Source organism: Drosophila subobscura, chromosome U (assembly GCF_008121235.1).
Source record: "Drosophila subobscura isolate 14011-0131.10 chromosome U, UCBerk_Dsub_1.0, whole genome shotgun sequence".
NCBI lineage: Eukaryota > Metazoa > Arthropoda > Insecta > Diptera > Drosophilidae > Drosophila > Drosophila subobscura.
Window position 1 is genome coordinate 3,975,012 of NC_048534.1, and position 15,951 is coordinate 3,990,962.

The 15,951-nt window shown below is 41.9% G+C and overlaps 2 protein-coding genes across 4 annotated transcripts; one reads left to right on the forward strand and one right to left on the reverse strand.

The window, feature by feature from the left end:
- Nucleotides 1-1,613: 1,613 nt before the first annotated feature.
- Nucleotides 1,614-5,308, reverse strand: LOC117902638 (eukaryotic initiation factor 4A). 2 transcript variants are annotated; one of them, XM_034814160.1, is made up of 4 exons: nt 5,168-5,308; nt 3,606-3,835; nt 2,041-2,878; nt 1,614-1,961 (listed from the first exon to the last, which is right to left on the reverse strand). In XM_034814160.1, coding segments are annotated over exons 1-4 (1,215 nt in total). In that variant the 5' UTR covers nt 5,170-5,308; the 3' UTR covers nt 1,614-1,816. The 2 variants fall into 2 exon arrangements, with proteins under 2 accessions (XP_034670051.1, XP_034670052.1); XM_034814161.1 differs by lacking the exon at nt 5,168-5,308 and adding an exon at nt 4,086-4,250.
- A 686-nt stretch (nt 5,309-5,994) lies between these two features.
- On the forward strand, nt 5,995-15,503 carry LOC117902639 (profilin). 2 transcript variants are annotated; one of them, XM_034814163.1, is made up of 4 exons: nt 5,995-6,012; nt 7,106-7,438; nt 10,893-11,064; nt 15,048-15,503. In XM_034814163.1, exons 2-4 carry the CDS (start codon nt 7,328-7,330, stop codon nt 15,143-15,145), a joined length of 381 nt encoding a protein of 126 aa, XP_034670054.1. In that variant the 5' UTR covers nt 5,995-6,012; nt 7,106-7,327; the 3' UTR covers nt 15,146-15,503. The 2 variants fall into 2 exon arrangements, with proteins under 2 accessions (XP_034670054.1, XP_034670053.1); XM_034814162.1 differs by lacking the exon at nt 5,995-6,012 and adding an exon at nt 6,719-6,863.
- Nucleotides 15,504-15,951: the final 448 nt, after the last annotated feature.

Below are 15,951 nucleotides of genomic sequence, written 5' to 3' on the forward strand. Positions count from 1 at the left end.
TTAGTAATGACTTTTACTTAGACTGACGTGCTATTAACCTTTTTATATGTTTTAAATGTTTATATTGTAGGTATATCTATCAAGATGCATTCACTGTATCTATGTATAATCTGCAAAATTTCGTTGAAATGGATCTTCAATACAGATTGACTTGATTTGTATTGCGTGGAGCCTTAGACTTACAACATTTCCTGAATTCGATTATATCCTTTGTCCCAAGGATAGCATACATGCGTATGGGACTTTGGATACCCTATACACTTGAAAATACTTTAAAAATTAAATACAGACATTCCCTAAATATACATCGAACTCATTTTCTAAGTTAAAATTTATATGTATACCTTAAATGGTCGTGGGGTGGAAAGAAAAATTTTCGGATTCTTAGCAAAATAAGACGCTCAACCCTGAAAGAATAAATTTATCCGATTGATGAATCAATTTTCTGTGGGCTGAGGGTGTTTTCCGTTAATAATATTAAAATGGGTGCGAGTTGGAAGAAAAAGTGGGGGGCGGCCCAGCAGGTCCATCGATATGTTAATCTACCTATCGCCAAGTCCCTCCACTAGACTTCAATCAGAGATTGTGAGGGCGAAAGTACAGAGAATTTAGTGATTAGCTTTGATTTATACTCGTGCATTAATGCTCTGAATTAATATTTTGTACCGTACATGAATGAGTCCGATGTTCGTTCATTCTCAATTATCGCTTTCATGGCTATCGATAGCTAGAACCAAAATGCAAGCCTGCTCAACTCTGGCCAAAAATTTAAATTGAATTATTTTTAATTCTTTTGCAAATTTCAGACCAATGAAATGCAACAATAACACCAAATGCTCTGCTTTTTTTTTGCCATTTTTATACATTTTCTTATAATTGGTATAATTTAGTAGTAGACGTACATTAGGAAAACGTAGTAATTGAAATAATTGAGTAAAGATTAGAGTAAAAAGGGAAAACGACACCACCAGCAGGCTTATATAGATGTTCCGATCGGCACGACTGGCTGATATGCCACTCCTTAGTATGGCTGGCATAGCTCTGGGGCTGGGTGGTGTGCTGTGTGGGTGGCTTCTGGTTGTTTTATGGATGGCTCCTCAGCTGTTGCTACTCTGTTGCTGTTGCTCGTGGGCGTGTTGCTGTTATATTTAAACATAAATTGTATGTGTCGTTTTTTGTATTGTTTTTAATATATTTATATCAATAGTTCTAGAAAAAGCTAAAACAAAGGTGTGTGTTTTTGCAAAAAGATGTTGGGTTCGCCAATTGTTCGCTTTCGATTGGTTTTTTTTTTTAAATATTACTCTTTCTTCAGATAGATGCAAATGGGGATTTGTTTCATATATATGTATTTGTATATATTTGTTGCTGCTTGTTGACGACGCAGTTTTAAAATTGATGTTACACAGGTTGAGAGAACTAATTGGATATGGGTCGAGTAGGAGTAGGAGTAGACGGCGGCTGCGTTGGGTCCAGGTCCAATCCACGGCTGGTTGGTGTTGATGTTTTTGCCGTGGTAGACCCCTGGTTGGTGTTTGCTGCTGCTGCGGTTGTTGTTGCTTGCCTGGAACTCCTGCCCCTTGTCGGTGTCGTCCCTTTCTGTTGTTTGTTTGCTGCCCTTTTTTTCGGATTGATGTTTTAGATAAATATTTAGCTTGAAGTTCTCTTTGAATATTGAGTTGAATAGTTTTATGCGCTTGGATCTTCGATTTTATTCTCGCTGTTTTTGCTCACTCACTTTTTGTTTTTATTTTATTTAGGATTCTCTCGATCTATCTCTCGCGTTTTGTTGTTTCGTGGCTCAACAGAAACTATTTTAAATCAAATCGGCAATATTAGCAGGCATTTCCTCAATTGTTGTGTGATAGAACTGTTCAATATCCTTAAGGATTCGTCGATCATCATCCGTAATGAAGTTGATCGCAACACCCTTGCGACCGAAACGACCACCGCGACCGATTCTGCAAACAAACAAAACAAAATATGATTTAAAGGCGTTTCCTTAGAGGAAATGGAGGGGCTGGCTATAGTATAACTCACCTATGAATATAGTTCTCGCGGTTCGAGGGCAGGTCATAGTTGATGACCAACGACACCTGCTGCACATCAATACCACGCGCCAACAAATCAGTGGTGATCAGGACACGGGACGAGCCCGAACGGAATTGTTTCATGATGACCTCACGGTCACGCTGCTCCATGTCACCGTGCATGGCCGACACGGTGAAGTTGTGGTTGGACATCTCCTGGGTAAGCTGATCGACCTTGCGACGCGTATTGCAGAAGATGACCGACTGGGTGATGGACAGCGTATCGTACAGATCGCACAGTGTGCCCAGTTTCCAGTTCTCCTGCTTGACGTTCACGTAGAACTGCTTGATACCCTCGAGGGTCAGCTCCTCCTTCTTGACCAGAATGCTGACGGGCTCGCGCATAAAGCAACGGCTCACCTCGAGCACATCTGTCGGCATGGTGGCAGACAGCAAGATCACCTGCACATCTGGAGGCAGCATCTTGAAAACGTCCTGGATCTGGTCCTTGAAACCGCGAGACAACATCTCATCGGCCTCATCGAGCACGAACAGCTTGATGTTCTGAGTGCGCAGCACCTTGCGGTTGATCATGTCGTACACACGACCGGGTGTTCCCACCACCACATGGCAGCCGGACTCCAGAATGCGGGCATCCTCGCGCACATTGGTGCCACCGATGCAGGCATGCGAATGCACCTTCATGTACTCGCCCAGAGCCATCACCACGCGCTGGATCTGCGTGGCCAACTCACGAGTGGGGGCCAAGATCAAAGCCTGGCACTCACGCACTGCCGTGTCGATTTGCTGAAGAATGGCAATCGAAAAGGTGGCAGTCTTGCCGGTACCTGCAGATGGAAATAGTGGTGGTGGTTAGAATTGCTAAAAGGTTCAAAATTGCTTCGCAGATGTGTTTTCTTTGGTTATTTAAGGGAAATCCCTTGAATGTGTGGCCTTGAGTGTAATTATTTGCAATCTACGATGGGAAATATGTTGGAAACATGGTAATCGAAAGGCAGGGTGAAGAATGGATTCGATTTGCTTTAAGGTAACTAAGCCTCAAGCCAGCTGGAATTTGCATAGATGGGTGGAAAACAAGGGTGGCTATGGCCATTTTCTTTTGGACTAGATCTGCAGGTAGGGAAAACCCCAACCCCTGAACTTAGATCGTTTTCTTGTACAAGACAGCTGACGATCTTTGGCCGTTTTCTGGCAGGTAGAAAGTCTTACTCCCATTTTGTGGCCACGACCTTCTTTCCAGGAACTTTCTTCTGCAGCACGAAAACAGAAAAACGCGCGCCAGTCAGCAGAAAAGTGGCGCGCAAGCGCAAAGACGCTAACAGAGAGAGGGAGAGAGAGGCAGCTGAGCGGAGAGTGAGCAGAACTCGCTTGAGAGAGCACTACCGACGCAGTGCAGCTGAGTCATCGACGCCGTTGCTCCAAACTTTACTTTTGTCTTTGCTTTTGCTTTACTTTTTTGTTGTTGCAAATTTTGCACTTTCTCGAACAAAATTTTGTCTTTGTTGTTGGATGAATGTGGATATGTTATGTACATATATAGAGACAATTACTCACCGGACTGAGCCTGGGCAATGACATCGCGACCCTTGACGCACGGAATGATGGCGCGCTGTTGGATGGCCGACGGCTTCTCGAAACCATAGCCATAGATGCCGCGCAGCAGCTCCTCGCGCAAATTCATGTCATCGAAATTGTCGTAGACCTCGTGCCAGGTCGACTCGATGACACCCTCGGGGTCCATGCCAGCGGGACCATCCAGAGCTACTTCACTATTCCGATCATCCCTGTAAGAGGAAATGTAAAGGAAAACCAAGAATTAAACATGCCATTTTCTTTCTGTAAGCATATGGGGTTCAGCGGATATATAATACTTTTTTTTTTTAACGAAAATGCAAATACAAATGCAAGGCAAACGATTCCCCATTTTCCCATACACAAACACCCACACACAGACACACTCTCGCTCATTGACTGGCACACATTTGTTGGTTAGGTCGAATCGCGCTTGGCAACGGGGCGCCGCCAATCACTTACATTATCAACAATAAAGAATTGACTAGAGAAGTTTTTATCCTGAATTTCGACGGCAGCCAAACCGTTCACTCAAACAATTTGTCGTCTGTTTTTCTCTCACTTTGGAAAAGTGAGTAACAAAGAAATGGAATTTGTTTTTTTTTTTGGTGACTTTTTTTCAACCGAACGCGTATCCCCTTTTTTCTTCTTGTTTTTGTTGTGTGTGTGAGTGGTGTTCTCTGCTCTGCGGTATTTTCACGTATAAAATGCTACTGCTAGGTTTCGACGACAGCTAGGCGGCCTTTTGCGAGCGTAGCGTCCGCCCATTAATGTGTGAGAGCGAGATGACCATAGGGGGTGAGTGTGTCAATGTCAGTGGTTGCTGACATTGGTGAGAGCAGTCGAGCAGCAGCTTTGAGCGAACATAACTGTGGGTGCAGTGTTGCCTAACGATTTTTTTTGGTTTGCCAAATAGTGGTAGTGGGAAAATATTAGTAGGGAGGGAAAATTAAGCCGACAAGCTAAATTTTCCATCTCATATTGTGCGTAGAGAGCGGTGGCAGTGCCACCACCAAATTGTTGAATTCGGGTCTTTCGCTCATAGAATTGTTACCAAACCGCTTTGGCATGTAAGTGTCCGAGAACAAACGTTTGCCGTCATTGTCCAGCCATGAGTCAAAGGCCTGCAAGCCTCTGCCAATGTGTGTGTGTGCGAGCGGATATTCAATCACTCTCCAGAATGACTCAAATATTTAAACAACGTCATCGGCCTCTCCTTGATCGTTTGCCTTGCATTTTTATTTGCATTTGCTTTGCTTTAAAAAAAAGTATTAAATATCTGCCGAACAACACACTCGTGGAACAACCACTATGCTCTCTCCGGCTCTCTCGCTCTTTGTTCCTCTCTTTGGGAGCGCTGACATTCGGACGACAGCCGTCGTGTACAACTTTTTCACACACTTTTAGCCGTCACACATTTTAAAATCCATTTTTCCATATAAATTAATATTTTAATTGTCCTTTACACATTGCTAAACGATGCGAAACGGGATCGGTTGATCGCTTTTCACAATTTTTGCGCTTAATTTATGGTTTATACTAACATTTTCAGAAAATTATTTGGCACTTTTTTTACACGTGCTACTGATTTTTTGTAAAAGAGGGCTCCTCCAGTGTGACCGCGGAGTTATCGACAAAATATACGGCCTGACCTTTAAAATATACCCAAAATTACCTTCCCAAAGGAGGCAAAGTTTTCAGTGATGTCGAAAATATCGATAGTTAAGGGCGATATGTCGAGTGGTGTCAGAGGAATTGCGTCGTTTCCGGCTTAATTTCATAATGCAACTTACGAGCATTATGAAATTATGTTTAATGGTTATCAAATTAATTTATACCAGTACTTGGTTATTTTGTTATAATATAAAGTTTTTGTTAATATGTCTTGATGTGGGCGCTGCCATTATTATGGAATTGGTTTCACAGGAATTTATTTGGTTGAGGTGGCTGCCATACCGAATGAGTTTCTTTAGTTATTACTTATACTCAATTTTTTCTCATAATTATGGTGGATTTCGCTCTTAACACTCTTTCTGCCGTGGGATAAATCTATTTGATGATCATTTGATGATCAACGATCATTTTTTTAAATGAACGTCAATAAAAGTACGTTACTGCCGAATTTGTTCCGCCTATCGCATATAAATACCGATAAAGAGAATCAAAAGTCACGGGTATGTGAAACCAAAGCAAAATATGGCCGACTGCGTTTTGAATTTATGAAATCAGTTCCGTTGATAACCTGTTATTCCACCAAAACATACATATTAATATTTCAGCCAGTCTGATATATCATCCACCAACAAACCAACAGAAAATATTTATCGATATTTTTATGTATCAATATATATTTATCATCCCTACATTTTGTCGGCGCAGCGTGAACAGTGTGAGTGGCTACGAAGAATTTTTCCAAATCCAAAATTAACAGCAATTTATTTGATACTTAACGCAACTTGGCTGCCCAGGGAGTTGATTAGGTAGTTTAATGAGTAAAGTGTGGGTGAATGTGTAATTTTAATGCATATAATTCGCTTGAAATGTAGTGACAAAAGAACCACACACATGTACGCGCTTTTTGGCCGACGGCGTTGGCTGTGCGTCGTCCTATTACATGTGTGTGTGTGTGCAAAAAATTAAGTGGGAAAAGTTCAGCGGCGGCCGGTCCGTTTGCTTTGAAAAAAAACACTGAAGTTTGTCAGCCACTGGGAAATTATTGCCCATGTAAATATAATTCTTGTGGACAATATGTATAGATTTATATATACTCCTGTCGTACATATATGCATTAAAATTAAAGTCTATTTTTAATTTATGACAGTTACTCAGTACCGGCCAAGAAAGCAGCGGCTCCTCCAACCGATTCATAACACTCACACTCGCATACGGGCAACACACTCAGCTCTGCGAGAGAGCGAACTGTGTTGAGTCATCGTCTGCTCTCACTCACTCATTTGCATTATACGTTGCCGGCTGATTAATAACGGCTCGCAATCTATGCCTTTCTCCCTCTGTCGCACGGTCCAGCTGCATTGCAGCTGTGTGAGTGAGAGCCATGAACAGAAGCGGGGGTGAGTGAGTGTGAGTCACGTTTTGAGTTATTTTCACTCGTGGAGCCGTTTGGAGCCTTTCTGCATTTCGAATTCCCAAGTCGTTCAAGGCGGACGTGTTACGTGGAAATTGCTATTTCGGTGTCTGTGCGTGTGTTGTGTGGCTGTGCTCGCTCTAGTGTGTGTATAAGTGAGTTTTTGCAAACGAAAAAATTGTTGAAATTAAAGCAGTCGGTGGGCTTACAGTTACATCCCCACACCACCTTCTTATAGCATAACTTATTCGATTCCAGTCATTTACAGTTGTTGTTGCTCTCAAAGCGTCCGGCTAGTCCCGAAAGAAAAAAAAGAACAGTCGACAAAAGTATAGTTAACTGGAAATAATTGTTAATAACCGTCTCTATCTCTTTTTTCAACCATCTCTCGTTGCAGTTTGCACAAGTTCGAAACAAAAACAAATTGTAAGCAAATAATCGTCAACGTTGCGGTTTTTTGCTTTGTCTTCTTCCCCCAACTTCTACACTGCGCAAATAAATTCGGTGGCGTGTGACCCCCTACTCCCCCTCCGGAAAGCCGACAAAAAGTGTCAAGTGCAACTCGATAAATTAATTAATTGCCAACGCAATAAGTTAACAACAAATCCGAAGCATCAACATGAGCTGGCAAGATTATGTGGACAACCAACTGCTCGCCTCGCAGTGTGTGACCAAGGCGTGCATTGCCGGACACGATGGCAACATCTGGGCGCAGTCTGCAGGCTTTGAGGTGAGTACAACTAACGGTACAATTGCGTTTGACAATGAATTTTTCGCGCAAGTTCAAGGGTGTGACCAGGCCCACACACACACACACACACACACACACACATAGCAGTCGGGGCAGACAGAGAGACAGACACAAAGGAGGCACATGCATGTCCGCCATGATTACTTTCATTCGGTGTGATAAAAGAGCCAGGGAGAAGCAGCAGCAGCAGCACTGCCACCCCCTCTGTTCTGTTTGAGTGTGTTTGTCGTCGTCCACCCCCTGCAGTTGTTGTTCTCTCTGCGCAGGCCCTCTCCCACAAGGCAGCGGGGTCCGTGTGTATTTTTGTGAGTGATCGTGAGAAATCTCACCACCACATGGATGGATTATACTTTTCCTGCTCTCTCTAGGTCTTAAGCCTATGAGTTACCAGCCTACCAGTTGTAATGCGAACTGTTAATGGAAGATGAAACTAGTTTTTGCATGCAATTGCTGCTAATAACAGATGAAGCCAATGGTATTTTTATTTTTAAAATGAACTGCTGCTTGCTTCGTCTTGGAAAGGTACCTGTCGCGCCACAGCACTTAGATAGTGTCACACAGGCTTGAATCAGATGTTAGTTTTTACGATTGCTGCTTGTCAGAATTGCGATAAGCGCTGCCAGTCAGTCATATGTTTAATCGCCAATAGCCCAATTAGTCCCATCTAATCAAACAAATTTGTTTGCTCCTCTCAGTCGCCTTACTATCAAAATTGATGTGTTTGCTCCGATGATTCATTAAGCTGGATGATTCGTCATTGCCACTAGTAGTGGTGCTGCTGCAGATGCTCATTCGTTCGATTCATCATCCAATAATACAAAATGCATTCCATTGAAAGGTGTTTTCAGTAATCTGATATCAGCTGCAGCAGCAGCCGGTACGAATATGGATAGCATTTACCAACACTACTGTGATTTGTGATAATGCAAGCGGCGACACACACTCCCTTTTTTTTGTCAGAAGCGTGAGAGGAGAGAGCGTCAACCGTGAGAGAGCACCCTTTTATCAACTTCACTCAATAGTTTGATATGCCCGTGCGTGTGTGTATTTGAGTGTGGGTTTTATTATCTCTGTTTTTTGTTCGTTTCCTCTGTGCCGGCAAAAAAAAAAAAAATTTTTTATCAAAAAGAAGGAAAAATTTCTTGAGGGCAAAAAGCGCAGCCCCAGAGCGTACCCACAAATGCCGCGTCATCAACAGCCTCGACTCTTCAAATGTTTTAAGAATTCTTTTTTTTTGTATGCGCGCCACGTTTTTTTGCGTTTTTGGAGTGGATGTGCTGTGTATGTGTGTGTGTGCAACTTCCTGCTGACTCCACTCCAACTCCATTCCCATTGCCATGTGCTTTTATCCTGCTCTGCTCTGGCTGTTGCGCGCCCCGTTCTGTGGGTTTGGTTTCTGGGGAAGGAAGGGGTATACCGGGTGGGGCTAGGGACACTCCCTTTTTGCTTTGTTTCGAGTATGAAAACTCGATTATTATATTGCATTAGATGTGAATCGATGTCGGAATGACACAAATTTCACAATGAGTTGGCATTCGATTATTTGCAATAGCAAATGATATTTTGGCAATGAGTTGGCTTTCTGTCGTCAGTCGAACAATTTCCATTTTTAAGCCGCTTTTACGTTGAGTTTTTTCACTCCCCGCGGCGTGTGTGTCAACGTCATCATCTTGACCACACAATCATATTAACCTCTCTCTATCTTCCTCTCTCTCTCTCTCTCGCACATTTCGTTCGTTGCTATTCTCCACGCGTACACCTCTTGCCATATCACTTTCATTTCATATTGCTGGCTCTTTATCTCTAAACTTGCTGCTTTTGTTTGTTTCGTTTGTTTTTTCATTTACCTACGGTTTGGTTTCATTTTGATTTTATTTTATTTTTCATCTCTACCGATGAATCATGGTCAAAAATGATCAAAAAGTATTACCAAATTAAGTTGTGTATTCGGATTTCGGTTTAGGATCAGCTGTTTAGGCCTTGCCAGACTGTTTTAGGAAATCTATAAGGTTTTATGGCTCTGTGTGTGTGGCTGTGTGCGTTTGAGCCAAATGTGGATTCTCGTTCTGTGGGGGGCTTATCAAAAAAGTGATTTGCTTTATTTGCGCCAAAACCATATGGAAAACCTGCTTTAAATGGTAACATCAGCGACATCAGTTTTTCCCATTGCATTCCAAAAATAGAATATTTGTTGTGCCCTAATAATAAATCATTACAGAACTTACTTATTTTTAGCAATCAAACATTGGAAAAATAATTTGCTCCTTGGGGAATTGTTTTCCTTATCTCGAGCTTTGCCCGAAATATGTGCCATTTTATTAATTGAGCTGCTTCTTAATTTATTAAAAATTTTTGGCATAACTTTTGTAGGCAGCAAACCGGCTTTTTTGAGCTCAAAAATCTCTCTCTGCCGCCTCTCTTCGCACACAGGCACACTAGTGCGATTAGAGTTTTTTATATTTTGCACTCAATTGGAAGCTTCTCGATGCTTTTTTTTGTGGTCCTCTCTTTTGGGAGAGCGAGAGAAAGAGAGGAGAGTAGCATGTGTCACAGTTTTGTTGAATCCAAAATGAGTAACTATTAATCATGGTTGTATTATAAAACAAAGAAAATTAATCGAAGAGCAGCTGTTATTCACAGAAGAGAAGGAGAGGTAGAGGTGGGCCGCTGTCCTTTTTGGTCAAGGCTAATGACACTTTTCACCATCTCTTTTTGGCCTCTCTCCCACTTGTGCAAGTCGTTCAAGCGTGCAAAACTTGTTTTTTGGTTTTTTTGTTTCAAGAATCCCAAAATCAGGACGCACCAGCTCAGCCATATCCCAATCCTCATGCTGCACACATATCCCTTCGACGACGTCGACCGCATTTTGTTAATGAGTTGGCAGTCGTCGATATTGCTGCTGCTTGCCGAGTGTTGTACTCTGTTGTTGCCAACTGTTTGCGAATGGGTGGTAACAACGGGGTGGTGGTGTTTTCAGCGGGGGTTGGGTAGAGGCGGCGCGCCGGCACTCGGGGTCTGTGTTTTCTGTGGCAGTGGTTGGTTGGTGGTGGGTTTGTGCCTTTGTTTGATGCGTGGGATGTGTGAGTTGCTTGCGCCGTCTGTCGCTGATTACTTTGATATTTTTAACAGAAATTAATGTATTGTGTATGCCTCGTAAAAGGGCGCGCCAACACCAAAAGCACTCCCCAGATCCTTTCTGTACAATATACAATATTGCAACACACGCGCTGACGCATACAAATGAATTTACAAAACGTGTCCGGCCATGCGCCACCTTCTTACGCACACACTCATAAATTCACACAAATTTATTGAGTTTGTGCGTGACACAACACTGGTTTTGGCTTTAGCTTTGGGTTGCACTGTAATGATGATATTCCAAAAAATAACTCCACTAATATCTTCCATTTTGTACGCCTTTTTGTGATTACAGATTACGAAGGAGGAACTGGCCAAATTGATTAGCGGCTTCGACCAGCAGGATATCCTTACCAGCAACGGTGTTACATTAGCCGGCCAACGGTACATTTACCTCTCAGGCACAGATCGCGTGGTGCGCGCCAAGCTTGGGCGAAGTGGAGTCCATTGCATGAAGACAACACAAGGTAAGTGGAGGGGAGTCTTTCCTTAAAGACTTTCCCTTGAAGAAAATAAGTCATTAACGAATGGCAGGAGGTGCTAACTAGTTTGGGGACACGCACAGAAAGAGAATGTTCTTGGACTGCACAGAAGATTTACATAGATATCCCGAGAGGGCTTAGGCAGAACAAAGGACGTATGGGAATGAATAGAGTTCCCTTTTGGTTGGGAAGGAGATCTAAAGATCAAAGACCCCAATTCAGAGAACCCAAAGAGCTCATAGAATTAAAGCTTTCTATGTGACAAGATGGTGACGGAGGTAAAAAAACACCCCTGGGCATCCAAAAGTATTAAACCATCTCTCCGGAAGTTACTCTATAACTGTAATTGATTACTCCATAATCCAAAACGATGAACCATGAATCCAGGTGCACCAGAATATCAGAACATTTGGTATCTAAACTATTCTGACCAAGAAAATGCACGATCTACAAGCAAATTCTGCACTTAAATATTTCAAAAACGAAACAAGTGCAACCTAACCCATGCACACACACGAAGGTACACGCATCGCATTGTGTTTGCCATCGATCGTCAATTTCTGCCCAAAAGTCTCGTTCCGATAAGCATTATCAGTTGCTGCTTCTTTGTTGTATGGCCACGCAATACAGCAAGCGGCAAGAAAATCAAAAAAGAAGAAAACTGAGCAGTTTAATGCCACTTGTTCTTTCGTTTTGCGGGAAACGCGGAGCACTTATCGTACAAGTGCAAAGCACTTGATCCAAAGCCCAAACATGGCTCAAGATAAGTGCCTGCCTGTCTGCCCTTCCCGCCCTACTATAACCCGATGATAACTATGTGAAAACTGAAGCAAAGAAAAGCTCATTAGTCACCCACCCAGAGATGGGTGTACGAGGGCTATGCTGCTCGCACATAATTATGGCTAATTTGTTGCACTTGGCCAACGGCAACAAACACAAACAAAAACGGAAAAACGCGAGCCAAGCGCTAGGCTGCAAATGATGGTCCATTATTATTATTATTGTGTGCCGCTTGTTGCTTGTTGTTGTTGTTATTGTTGGTGCTCCATTTTTCCGGTCAACAAGCATCAGCAGAGAACCCCGACGACGCGCGACGTTTCGTTTTTCATCACCTTGTTGTGTAGCCTGAAAAACAAGCTAAAAATGTTTGAAAAAAAATCTTGGCCATGTCTCACAGCTGCTGCTGCTGATGCCACTGTGGGACTGTGCCATGAAATTACAGTGGAAAACGGCTAAAAATAATGATTTAAGGAAATCAAAGCCTATTTTCTTTTTACAAATTCTTTACCTCATTATGTACTCCATGTTTTTTCTATGATTTTTAATTGTATATTTTTATAATGGAATATTTCTAAGTATTTTATTGTTTGAACTTCAAAGATTTTCTAGATACAACATTGAAATTTAATTTAAATATTTGTACTTTTCATTTCAAATTTTGCCTAAATAACACGTAATAGATCGTTGAATTAAGGATGAATTTTATAAATTCTATTGCTTTACCTTTTATCAAACTATTACTGTATTTATGTATAGTTTTTTGTTTCTATTTTCTCATTTTACGACCAGTTTTGTTTGCTGACGCGTCAGCCTCGCCTCCATATTTGTACAGTTTTTGTGGCAACTGTTGCGCGCACACAAACGAAAAGCCCCACAGTGCCCCACGCACACACACGCAAAGCAATGTTGGCTGGCCGCCTCACGCCTCCCGTCGTTGCAGCGACAAGCTCAAGGTTATTGCCATAATCCATTTCAAGTGCAAATGTTGCACAGAGTCTCCCAGTATGTGCACCATGTGTCGCTGTCTCCGCCTTTTAGAATGTGTGTGTAGAATAAACCGCAAAGAAAAAAAAACGGAGAAGCCGCCACATTAAAATAGACATAGAAAAATAGGCAAGAAATTGCAAAAATAGGCAAAAACTGGTCTAACGTCTGGACGGATTGGCAGTTGGGTTGCTGACTGTTCGGTTCTCTGGCTCTGGGTTTTGGCTATGGCTTTGGCTTTGGCTTTGGCTTTCATTTGCGGTCGGGTCGGTCTGTGACCTAGCTGTGGAGATCTGGCGCCATACATTGCAACTACATACGACACGACTGCCACATGTGTGTGTGTCAGTAGCAAGTCGCGGTTGTGGCTTAAATACAGAGGAAATACGTTAAATGGAACTATTTTTCCACTATTAGTTGGAGAAAAGTGCCATTTATTGAAGTATTCCATGAAATAGGGAAGACAATTGAACAGGCAAATGTTCTGAATAGACAAATCTGAAAGGTAAGGATCGATATACGATGTGAAGTTTCATTTAAGACCTGGTTCTAGATTTGTATTTAAGGAAATTCTACAAAAGTAAGGTTTCGTAGGGAAATTCGAAGGAAGTTATTTTAATTAAATAAAGTTCGTAATCAGAAGGACAAAAATTATGCGATGTAACTCAATTTCTGGCAAGCATGAAATCCGCGTGCCAGAGGAATCCCCAGTTTCCGTCACAGAGCCAGAAGACAGGGAAAAAACATCTATTAAGGTATTTTCTTGCTTAAATGTTTAAACCTCCCAGCCCCCCCAGCTGATTGTGTGAAACATTTCTCTGTACCACTTCCGAACAATTATATTGCCACAATTTCACGCTACTTGCATTTTACCCCCCCATCGATAGATCTGGCCCTTTAATCCCCTGCTGTGTGGAATTCCCTGTGCGGGAGTGTGGACGGACACTCGACAGCCCGACAGTGTTGGTTTACGGTCGAAAGACCCCAACAATGTTTGCTGGTTGTGTAAATCGGATTATTGTTTAATTATGCAACTAACAAGTCATTTAAAAACAAAGCACCATTTGAAATGTTACCATTCGTTATGCTTCGGCTACTTTTAAGAGCAGTAAGGGAGGGGAGAATTGATATAAAAAGATTACATCTGTATGGAAGTTATCATTTATCGATTCTCCGCAACGAATTGGCAGGTCTTTGGCTGTGTGGGTGGGCCGATGACAGCTGTCAGGTGACAGCCAAAGCTGTCAAATACCTTACTCTGTGGAATGCCAAAGACATTGGTTTATTGACCCCCCGGGCCGGTGCTTTGTCTCGGGGTTTACTCTCCAATTTGTGCTCTCCGCTGTGCTCGCTCAATCAATTAGGCTCCATCTTCTCCATCACATTTTCTGCTCATTTGATTAATGTATTAGTCGCCACTCAAACCGAGGCCGAGACACGACTCTCTTTCCTCTCATCTGCACAATTTTCAGCTAAGCTCCGAAGAGCAGGCACAGGTCTTGTCTTGTCATTCATGTTCCTCCGCCTCCTCCTCCCCATGTCGTCTGCTCTTTGTCGTTGTCATTGGGCTTGGGGTCTGTGCGCTTTGTTCTGGTTCGGTTTTGTCTGCGGTCTGTGCCGCCTGTCCGTCCGGTTTTCACCTGGCGACAGAGACGGACGGGGGCCACACTCTTTATTGAGCGCTTTTATTCATAATTTTCTGCCTCTCGTGCAAGAAACAACTGTTAGTTCTTATTTCTACGAAGCGGCTGATGGTGCTGCTGCCTGCTTTCTCTTCACATTTGAGAGCATTTGATTTGATTGTCAACCGGATAGAGGTTTCTTGAGGAAGAATTATAGCAAGAAACTGTAATTTATGGAGATGTTGAAGGAAGATTTTACTTGCTCTAGTGAAAGCGGTTCTTTTTAAAGAAGAATCCTAAAAGAATTCGTGCGGAATGTTGAAACAGGGGAAAGGGAACTTTCGCTGGGAAGAAGAGAGCTCTCTTCAGAGGTGATTCAAGGATGAGAAATCTTTCCTGATAGAAATGGGATTTTCAACATGATTTCTGCTACAGTAAAATCCTTATAGAAGTGAAAGAGTGTTTAGAATGGTGTTTATAGATTTCCAATTAATTTACTTATGTTAGGAAGGTACCCAACAAAAATCTTGTCATTTTTTGTTAACGTTTTTGTTTCTCTCCATTTAAATATTTTTCAAACAGCCGTCATCGTTTCCATCTATGAGGATCCCGTACAGCCCCAGCAGGCCGCTTCCGTTGTAGAGAAACTCGGAGACTATCTGATTACTTGCGGGTACTAGATAGTAGGTGAATAGATCAACAACACAAACAACCACAACTCCACTCCAAAACAAAACATAAACAAGACAAACAACAACTCCTCCATCAAACACACACAACAAAGCACCAGCAACCAGGAAACAACAACCACAACAACAGCAGCAGCAACTTTGATATGAAGATGGATGGATGGAAGGGATCCCCTGAGCGAGGAAAATGCTAATAATAAAAAAACGTAAAAAATGGAAGTAATTATTAATATTTAAATTATGGAGTAAATTTCCCCTCCCCCCACACACTAAACGGCCAAGGCGGAGGAGATTTTGGGGAACGAGAGAGGATGTGCAAACCGCAATTCTGTTCTGAAACAAAAAAACGCAAATCAATTACCCGCAAAAACAACAACAGCAAACCACTACAACAACAAAATTATAAATTTATCTGCTTATTATGATTAAAGAAAAACTTTTGGTTTATACGATAAAAATAAAAGATAAAACAAAAAAACATTAACAATTCCAGTCCTCAATCTAAAATCCAATAATTTGGAACAACAAAAAGTAGAACTGTAAAACAGAAGAGAAAACAAAGAAAAAAAAGAAGAACGAACGCAAAGCAACGCAGGCAAACAAAATATAAAAAAAAACAACAATTTTTGAAACATTTTTTGTATAGCAATATATACACGCAATGGTATATATATATATATACGATAATATATATATATATATTTATCTGTATACAGACATAAATGAAGAGTAAAAAAGAAAAGAGAGTGAGTGAGAGCAGAACTCGTATCTCGGATCTCGGAGAAGAGAGAGAGACT

Excerpts from the sequence above, each read along its gene's own strand:
- LOC117902638 (XM_034814160.1), bottom strand. Across the intron at positions 2,879-3,605 it reads CATTGCCCAGGCTCAGTCCG|GTACCGGCAAGACTGCCACC; the intron begins GTGAGTAATTGT and ends TTCCATCTGCAG. Across the intron at positions 1,962-2,040 it reads CGCGAGAACTATATTCATAG|AATCGGTCGCGGTGGTCGTT; the intron begins GTGAGTTATACT and ends GTTTGTTTGCAG.
- LOC117902639 (XM_034814163.1), top strand. The coding sequence starts at position 7,328 with ATGAGCTGGCAAGATTATGTGGACAACCAACTGCTCGCCTCGCAGTGT. Across the intron at positions 7,439-10,892 it reads CGCAGTCTGCAGGCTTTGAG|ATTACGAAGGAGGAACTGGC; the intron begins GTGAGTACAACT and ends TTGTGATTACAG. Across the intron at positions 11,065-15,047 it reads TTGCATGAAGACAACACAAG|CCGTCATCGTTTCCATCTAT; the intron begins GTAAGTGGAGGG and ends TTTTTCAAACAG.